General features: G+C 48.9%; 1 protein-coding gene across 1 annotated transcript; it reads left to right on the forward strand.

The window, feature by feature from the left end:
- The first annotated feature begins 1402 nt into the window (after positions 1-1402).
- Positions 1403-9254, forward strand: LOC118596067 (orthopedia homeobox). The gene is made up of 3 exons (XM_036206780.1): positions 1403-1439; positions 2672-3081; positions 8724-9254. Exons 1-3 carry the CDS (start codon positions 1403-1405, stop codon positions 9252-9254), a joined length of 978 nt encoding a protein of 325 aa, XP_036062673.1.
- Positions 9255-10244: the final 990 nt, after the last annotated feature.

The following is a 10244-nucleotide window of genomic DNA, read 5'->3' on the forward strand; positions in this document are numbered from 1 at the left end:
AATACAAGTCAAACAACTTTACAGGGCATCATGTTCTGCTGCAAATACAATTGAAACGGATTGTTTGGGAGCAGATCAGAAACGGTACAGAATTTTGCACTTAATTTCCTCAGTTATCATTTACAATAAGAACCTCTGGGCTTGACAGCCAAGTCTAAACAGTAGTAAATTAGTACAAATTTATACTGATTTTACTCTAATAATCGTAATAAAAGCTTATAGATTTGGCACTAATTACATAAATGCCTAATGATCTTGAAAATTACTCTGGTTAGAAATATATTACTAATCTAAACTTTGTTGTTAGCTGGCTCTGAAAAATCAGGACATTAGGAATGGTTCGCTTCCCTTGTGCAAAAGCACTTAAAACTGTTCAAGTAGTTTAACATATCCAAGAGGAAAATAAAGAGCGTTTAACTTTATTTACAGCCTTAAGTGGCTCTGGTAGCCGAACTGAACTTAGAAACTTTGACCGAGGCAGGTTGGGAACCCAGGTGAGACTCGTAGGCCCATTGGGCAGGGGGGCGTAGAATGCAGCTTCTGGAGGTTTGGAGGAGGGCACACCTCATGAAGCACTCCTCCCCCCCCCCCCCCCCCCAAAAAAAAAGCGGACAGCGGGCCTTGGGAGAGTAGGGGGAACCAACTTCCTCTTTACCCTCTAGGTCCGAGGTGGGATTGGGGCTCAGTAGGCCCCAGGGCCCAGCTGAGGAGTCTGGATCCCTAGCGAGCCTGTAGAGCAATGGCGAAATTTAGGGTGGCTCTAGGGGCCAGAGCTCGCCCGCCTGGCGTGGTCCAGTGTCGCCTAGCTGGCACTGGTGGGGGTGGGGCGGGACCCTTAGGTCACGCGGAGGTCATGCCCTGCTCCGGCGTCTGAACTGCGCCTGTTCCAGGGTCGTCCTAGCTCGGAAACACAGAGCTGCGCCCGTGAAGCGAGCCAGACGGGACGAGGAAAGGGAAGGAGTGCCTGGAGAAAATCCCAGGGCGGGACTGACCGAGGCTCGGCCCGCAGGCCCAGGGCGAGGCCAAGGTGGCCGCTGCTTGCTCTAGCGGCTGCTGGAGGCTGGAGCTGCCTGGGCTGCGGCCGCCGCCTCCTCCCGGCAGGCGCAGGCGGGCGGGCGGGCGGAGTGGGGGACTCTCCGGGCGCTGACATTTGCAGGCCGCCCTCCTGATTGGTCCCCTCGCCGAGCTGCTCACGGGTTCATTCAACTGTTAAGCACCTCCCCGTCTCTCTAAAGGACATTATAATGCAAGAAGCCCCCTTTTTAACCACAAACCGAATTTTCTTTCATTTAGGTGATCTATATATATCTATATCGTATAGCTTATAGCTTATATCTATTTTAAATAACTTAAAGCCGCTAAAATTTGGGGGGGAACAGCTTTCGCCCTGGAGCGGTGCGCGATGCTGTCTCACGCCGACCTCCTGGACGCCAGGCTAGGTGAGTGAGCGCCTCTCACCCGGGCAGCCAGGAGAAGCCCGGGCAGGAAATTGTCAATTTGTTCCTTATTTTACCTTAATGCGCCCTAAATGGACTAATTTCTTTAAAAGTAATTGTGCTGTATTAAAGTTTAATTTGATTTAACATCGTCTTTTTAAAAAAATCTATGGAATATGTAGATCCCAAAACAAAAAGGAGTTGGGGATGCTTAGACTTTTTGTTTTTCTTATTTTTTTCTTTCTTTCTCCCCTTAATTTTTTTTTAAGGAGTTCTAGTCAGTGATAATTTGTTTAGAGGTGTCTCTTCCTTTCCATTCTCGTTTGCTTTGATGTGGAATTTCCTTCATCTCTTTTTTTCTTCTGCTTTCCTCTCTGTCACCTCCTCCTCTAAGTGTGGTTAAATTTGTTTTCTTTAAAAAAATAAAAATTCTGGCCTGAAGGAGAAGTAGCTATATGAAAGTGGATTTGCTAAATGCGCTGGTCGAGAAAGCCCAACTGATCCTACAGGCATCCCCGCCTTCTACAGGGGACTCGGTGTTGCCAATGACTGGGAGAGACGAGCCGTTTATTTCTCGGGAGAGAAAAGTTGAATTCTCTAAAGTTTGATTCACTGTTATGGCTTTAGAGTTTACTTTCTGTAAAGCTATCTGGGTTACCGGGTTCTGGGTTTCCGGCTTGGGAAGCTTTAGTGATGGATGTGACTCCATTTCCCAAACACCTTCTCTGATTTGAGGGGGAGGCGGAGCTGATTTGGGTTTATTTTGAGGGGTGGAAAGCTTGGAGACATATTCATCTTCCCGAAAGTCAGAGGGAATCGGCCAGAATTCATTAGCACCTGGAGCCGCCTCCGAGGAATCGCTCTAGATTTCCTTTCTCTCCCGCATCCCCCGTCCAAGACTTGGCTCAAGGTTTCCTGGGACGCGGGGGATACAGTTAAAGAAAGGACTCCGGGCTTGTTTGACTGCGGGGGCCTGGGAGTGTGTGTGGGGGGGAGACACGAAAGCCGGAGCCGTGAACCACTGGAGAGACGGAGAAGGCCAGGAGATGTTATTTCAACCTAGCTGTCCGAAGCCCGGGAAACCCGGCTGAGGACCAGGCGGTTTCCGCAGCCGGGCGAGCGAGCGTGGGCACCGAGGGAGCGGTGGATGGGGCTGGAGCCCAGCGGCTCAGGGAAGACGCCCCGCTCCTGACACCGCCAGCAAAGCAGTGACCGAGATCCCCTTCCCTCCCCAGGTATGAAAGATGCCGCCGAGCTTCTGGGCCACCGGGAGGCGGTGAAGTGTAGGCTGGGCGTGGGGGGCTCTGACCCTGGGGGCCATCCGGGGGACCTGGCGCCCAGCTCGGACCCCGTCGAAGGAGCCACCCTGCTGCCGGGCGAGGACATCACCACGGTGGGCTCTACTCCCGCTTCGCTGGCGGTGAGCGCCAAAGACCCGGACAAGCAGCCGGGGCCCCAGGGCGGCCCCAACCCCAGCCAGGCCGGCCAGCAGCAGGGCCAGCAGAAACAGAAGCGCCACCGGACACGCTTCACCCCAGCGCAGCTCAACGAGCTGGAGAGGAGCTTCGCCAAGACCCACTACCCCGACATCTTCATGCGGGAGGAGCTGGCGCTGCGCATCGGGCTGACCGAGTCGCGAGTGCAGGTACACCCGGCCTGGGCTCAGGGGGAGGGAGGCCAGGAGGGACGGGAGGACCCGAACCCGGGCAGCCAGGTGTTCTGCCCGGCTGCCATCCCCGGCTGTGCACTTCCTGGGCAGGATGAGCTTTCTCTGTCCAAACGTGGGCGAGGATGATCGACAGGCCCCAGTGGACTTCCTCCTTTGTAGCCACATTCACATCCTCCCCCCCACCCCTCACACAACTCCTTAAAAAACAAAACAAAACACAAGCCTAACGTTCTGGGGCTGCGGGGTTCAACGCTCTCCTTCAGAGAAGGGGGCCTCCTTGTCTCCCCAGCAGCTAAGCCCAGCGCTCACCTTGCTCCAGTTCTCACTATTGACAAGCGCTTCATTACCCCGTAATGAGTTTCTATTACGAATTTGGATAAATGAAGGAAATGTCACAATTTTACAGAAAACAGGAAAGAGAGGAATTACTGTGAAATGGGTGCCTTTAAAAGAGGGGTGGCATACTCAAACCCTCAAATGTGGTTTTATTCTCTTAAATATCACCCTCTCATCTTTCAAGCAAAAATAGACCCAGCTTTATTGTTTTCAAAGACTTTTGGCTTGGTCTACCAAGGCGCTGGGACTGGCCCCAAATACTACCACACCACCTAGGAACTCTGGGTTTTTAATTTTAATAAAATAATTTAGATTCCCCTAAGGATGAAGACAGGAATTGAACACTGTCTGTTGGGGATATCTGACCTGAAGAAGGAACTTTTCAGGCCAGAAAGATTAACCTGTAAAAGAGAAAACAGCTACTGTGTCCTTATTTTTACCCAGCCACCCTCCAAGGTGTAATTATATGAAGAAATCTAGGAGATATCACTTGTACCTCTTCTGAAAATTGGGGGAGAAAAGTATAAGATTAATGATCCCAAATTCCTTCTTTTCTTTTTCCTTTTCAAAAGACTGAGGTGTACTACTTCATAGGCAGGCGCTTGAATGATACCTTGTTCTTAGCCTTGAGCTATCCACGGTGCTGAAAACATTTAGTCGCTGCTTTGGACATTTTAATTTTCTGTCCAGTATCCTGGGTACTAAATTGACTAATTTGTTAAACCTGTGCTAGCTACCTGATTTTGTAAATTAACTTTAAGAACTTCAGTTCGTTTACATTTGATTGACCAGGAAATCAGAATTTGTTTCCATTTGGTATTTTGTAGATCATCTAAACAGGAACACATACTTTTGTTATAATAAGAAACGAATATCACCAGGGACTTAAAATGGTCAAATTAACACATAAATATTCACAATGATTAGGATTTTTATTCAACACAAATCTGGGTATTTATTAGTAAACTCTGAAAAGCTTGACCGATGGGGCACAGACATTACACAAATGAGGAGGACTAATGACGCTGTTCAGGTATATTACTGGTCCGTAAATCTTCACCTTACACTCCCTTTTAAGTGTGGGTTCAAACTGTTATAGAAATATGCAATCTCAACACATTCCAATGATAATAGTTGATTGTAGGCTCAATGTCAGAGAATGAAAGTTCACAAATTCACTTTTTGTCCTCAAGAGAAATCTTAGCTATTAATTTTTGTTTTAAAGAGCGCAGTGCTGGTCTTAACCTAGACATGTTGGTAATTAGTTCAAATTAAAATAGAACTTAGAATCACAAATAAAATATAATTGGACGGCTGATTTTATGAAAAAAGAAAATGAGGTCTATTAAACTTTATTAGGTCTTCCAAAGGTTAATGGCAGTGATTCTTTTAATAGAAAAAGTTATAAATGAAATAAAATATACACTGTGTGGTAGCTATTTTCAAAAAGTACACAAAAGAATACGCAAGAAGAAAGAGACAAAGTATGTTAATTGTTCTAGCATAATATTCAACCAAAGATAATAGCTTGAGCCTACTGATAGAAACAATTTAATAGAATGGCAATTTCAATATTTTTAAAAAATAATATTTCATAGTTTAAAAAGTAATCAGATCAACATAACCTTCTTAATTAACATTTCAAAATGATTAACATTATGTAATGTAATGCAAAAATAATTTATGGAAAATGTATTTACTTCACAATTCACTGTACCACTGCTCCTTGACCAAATTCAAATTAAATAGTAATTGGTTTACATTCTGATATGATGAGAGCTTCATAGTTTTCTTTCTAGTTAACAGATTGCCACACATTCTTTCCAGGATGGGGGCCACCACACTGATTAAAAGTGATCTAAACATTTAACTCTCTGCAATGGTATGTTTTCAAAGATGCTTTTCGTTTTAGACTAAATTACCCAATATACTTATTTTTTTGTCTTTATCTGGACTACATCACACTTTGAAGTATTTACTAAATCACCTCTCCTCATATGGAGGCCAATTCTGTGTATGATATTGCTCCCCTTTTCTGGCTAGTGTAATAAAACCATTCCTTTTATAGCATGCCATTATTAGAAACCAATTTCAGAATTATTTATAACCTGGAATGGCTTATTAAGCAGCAATGCGAGAATCATGCAAATTATGCGATCAAATGCAATATAATAAGCATAATCATTAGTCTCTAGCACGGATTAATTAACTTTCAATATTTTATTTACATAAAAACCAAATCAGTGAAATAACTTCTGCACAGTCAGGCTTGCCTTTCAATATTTTATATGAACAAAAATAATGTGCTGTAATTCCATTGACCGTGTCCCCCAGAATGGCCCTGTCACCTGCCACATCTTAATAGGGGGACAAGCTGAGAGTATTTTCTAGTTTTCTAATGGAATGAGAAATTGCATTTTCTTCCTCTCCCAGTACTATTAAAGTGTAATGAATTCGGCCCAGAGTTCACGGCTGGCTGATCGAAATGAACCTGAGATCTAGGCTTTAATACAGCGCCCCAGATTTCCTCCGAAATCTTCACATTAATCATTTGCTGGATTCCAATGAGGTCTTCATAAAGCATTTGCTGCAAGTGTGTGTGGGGGTAATATTCTTTCTCTCTCCCCTTCTTTCTCTATTCTCGAGCCATTTGTAGCTGGAGAATTAAACGGGCTATATATTTTAAAATACATTTACAGTATGTCTATATTACTGTAACAGCAGATATCATGAAAGTGGATTTTTAGATTCCAGCCTCCATTAGATTCTCACTGTTGTATTAAGCATTTTCTGAGGAGAGCTGCATTTCAAACGGAGTACAAGGTTGGATCTGTGGTTAATATATTTCTAGGAGTTGTCATCTGTGCATTCTGAAAATCTCCCTTAGGTTTTGCCTGCATTTTAACCCGTCATGCTCTAGTTTTCAAGTGGAAACATTCACATTTTAAAAACATATGCATCATAGCTTGGAATGGAGGTGCTCAGAGTCCATGCAGATTTTCCCTCCTTGAATCTCAGTAAACCATGAAACATAAAAAAATTTGTAGCCATCATTTAACTACTAACCCTCAAACATAATTGAGCATGATTTTTCGATTATTCCTCTAATATATTTAGTCCTTTAGCGGTGGTTCTATTCCTTATGTGCATGAGCAGACTCTGGGTTCAGAAGCTTTTTTTTTTTTTTTTTCCTCAGCAGTGTTTGCTCTTGAAATTCTGCTGGGCAGTTTGACATGTTCCCCCCCCCTTTTCCCCTTCTTACTCCACCCCTTCTCCAAGTTACCACCTCCAAAACACTGACCCTTTAAGACTCAACTAGCTCTTGAGAGTGTTAGGAATTGATCTTGACTCTCTGTTTCAAAATGTTCCTGGGCGGCTTCACGTGAGCTGGGTGAATGTTTTGGACATGGACAAGAGTCAGTCAAGGGTATATCCCCAAACTAGTGTTGGGTGACTGCTGCAGAGGGTCTTTGGAACATTAGGTCTCCCCACTTTCTTTCCACCTAAGGCCAAAGGCTGCTTAACAGCTCAATCTGGCCACATTGATCCCATCACCACCATCAAGGGCCCTGCAGCCTCATTAATCCTTGTACCACCAGCTCAAGAGGTGCAGCATACTTATCTATCACCAATACTGGGTTAAGCAGCATTGCGGGAGATGGCGTACAAACTAGAGAAAGATAAAATGGTGAGCAAAGTCTCAGGTAAGACAGGAAGACACGGTGGACTCAGAATTCTAAGATGCAAAACTGGAGTAAACCAGGAGGCCGCCTGCTTGCACAGCTACAAATTCTTGGTTTACCAAGAACGAAGGCCAGTAAGTCCATATTCCTGACACTTCAGCTTGCAAAGCAAATGTGACACAGATCAGATCACCAGATAAATCACGTTTGGGGCCACAAATATGGAGAGCAGGTTGTGTTGGCCTTATTCTAACAGGACTAGTCAATATCTGAGCTCGGTCCCACACCATTCTACATTTAGTATCAGTAGTCATCTGGCTAACTAGATTTTAAACAGAACCCCTTCTCCTTAAAGATAAAATTCAGATAGGTGAACATGGGAAATTATCAAGGTCAGATAGGTTGTCTATTATTATTCAGAGGATTTTTCGCTCTGATAGTGAATTTCACATTTGCCTGGTAGGCGCTGAAATTCCTGGGCCACAATAAGGAAAAGAGAGAGAGAGAGAGAGAGAGAGAGAGAGAGAGAGAGAGAGAGAGAGACTTGCTTGTTTGAGGTATATTTTATTAAACAGTTCTTCCTAGGTGTATATAAAAAAAGATATGTCCATTGTCCCAGCAAATTTAAATTTGCATTATGACTGGTGAGAGTTTTAAAGTTGATCTCCTTTCCTTTGTATTGGCAAGAACATTTGCTTTAGTTTATAGCATGTGAGTCGTGTTGGGGTGTGTGTGTGCGCGCAACTTGCCGGCGTTAGAGGACTGTGATTAGGGATCTGGGGTAAGTTACTGGGAGGCATAGATCAAAGACCCGGGGTTCGGGACTGTGGCGGCAAGTTCCAGCGCACTGCAGACAAAGGTGCCCTCAGAGTGTTTTGGGAGTGAGATGGGAGGAGCATCGTGGCAGTTCCACCAAGCACTGAGAGAGGGATCAGAAATCAAGGTGGTAACCAAACAACCCCGCAGCTCAGTGGCTCACTTTGCCACACGGGTCACTATATTAACCTCTCTGCTCTGTCAACCGTGATGTTAGGGGGTTTCCTTTGTCTTTCGATTTTGAACCTGTTTATGTCATTCGTGGCCTTTCATCAATTTCCAAATTTCCAGTGTTTCTGAAAATTCTATACCCCATCAGTGCTATAAGACATGCTATTAAGCCGCATGGGTACTCATGTTTATCTTCATTTGTACACCTGTGGGTCGAGCCTTGACACATGCCTGCCTGCAGACTGGTGCGTCTGTACAATGCACAGGCTGTGCCAGAGTGCAGGGGGTGGTGGACGCTGCACACGGTGGTTATGCGGGGTGCTGTTTGCTCGGTGCGTTCCGCGCCAGTGGGCACCGCGACTCGAGAGCGCCGGAGTCTGCGCTTGGTGGCGGCCACGGGGCGTCCGTCGTTCCGCGGAGGCGGAGAACCCCCCGAGCTCGAGCTGGGCGTGGGGGGCGTGTCGAGCCCGGAGCCGCGGCTCAGCCAGATGCAGAGTGACGGGGAGAAGCCGGGCTTCGGGGACTCAAGCTAGCCACCCGGGTCGCTAACCTGGCCGGATCTTGTCTCTCCCCCGAACCCCACCACCCCCACCCCACCCTGGCCCGCTGCAGGTCTGGTTCCAGAACCGGCGCGCCAAGTGGAAGAAGCGCAAGAAGACCACCAACGTGTTCCGCGCGCCCGGCACGCTGCTGCCCACGCCGGGCTTGCCCCAGTTCCCGTCGGCCGCCGCCGCCGCCGCCGCCGCCATGGGCGACAGCCTGTGCTCTTTCCACGCCAACGACACCCGCTGGGCGGCGGCCGCGATGCCCGGCGTGTCCCAGCTGCCGCTGCCGCCCGCGCTCGGCCGCCAGCAGGCCATGGCTCAGTCGCTGTCCCAGTGTAGCCTGGCTGCGGGGCCACCGCCCAACTCCATGGGTCTGTCCAACAGCCTGGCGGGCTCCAACGGCGCGGGGCTGCAGTCGCACCTCTACCAGCCCGCCTTCCCCGGCATGGTGCCCGCCTCCCTCCCCGGCCCCAGCAACGTCTCCGGCTCGCCCCAGCTCTGCAGCTCTCCGGACAGCAGCGACGTGTGGCGGGGCACGAGCATCGCGTCCCTGCGCCGCAAGGCGCTCGAGCACACAGTCTCCATGAGCTTCACCTAATGCCGCTTCGCGCAGCCCGCTCCGCCCCGGGCGCCCTCCTCCTCCTCCTCCTCCTCCTCCTCCTCCTCCTCCTCCTCCTCCTCCTCCTCCTCCTCCTCCCCTTCTTCCTCCCCTAGCCCCCCACCCCCACCCCACACCCCCGGCCGCGCGCGCCGGGCTCCCAGCTCCCCCGCCCGGTGTCCCCGGTCCTCCCCGAGCCCCAGCGAGGCCGCCACCCGAGTTCCCCGTCCCTCTCCCATCCCGCCCGGCTCCCCTAGCCCAGCGCTGCCCGCCGCCCCCAGGCTCCCGCGCGCCCAGGTCGTCCTAGCACCCTCCTCCCGGCCTCTGCCTGGCGGCGTCCCCCCCCCCCCCCCCAGCCCCCACCCCCACTCCGGCCACACTTTGGTCATTACACACCTCCTCCCCCCCCCCCCACGACCCCGCCTCGCCCGCGCCTCCCTTCGGGCTCCTTCTCTCCCCAGCTCCTCACACCCTTGCAACCCGCGCCCGGCAGAAAGCATCCTTCCTTCCCGCCATTTTACTTACCAGGGAGTCGACTCAGGATCTGAAATCAGACACCAATGGACTGGTTTGTGGGCAGAAACACACACACACACACACACACACACACACACACGCACGCACACGCACACACGCACACACACACGCACACACACGCACTTGCACCATAGCTCACGCTCAGACACTCCACGCGCGCGCGCACAGACACACACGCGCACACACACAGTGCATCTTGGTCACACAACGGACGTGTTCAAGGTACAGCACAACGTTAGGGATTTTTGTCTTAAAGGTGGACAAGCATCTGCTACCAACCGCCGCCTCATCTGAGGGCCCAACTGATGTAATTTGATTTAGCCCCGTATTCTTTCTCCGAGCCCCTCTTTTTCTTTCCCGGACCACCACCCTACCCTGTCTACCCAGGCACGTCCATGCAACCCTCTATTGGCTTGCAAAAAGACCGCTTTCGTTATAGCTCGGTTTTTCTTT

Source organism: Onychomys torridus, chromosome 15 (assembly GCF_903995425.1).
Source record: "Onychomys torridus chromosome 15, mOncTor1.1, whole genome shotgun sequence".
Lineage (NCBI taxonomy): Eukaryota > Metazoa > Chordata > Mammalia > Rodentia > Cricetidae > Onychomys > Onychomys torridus.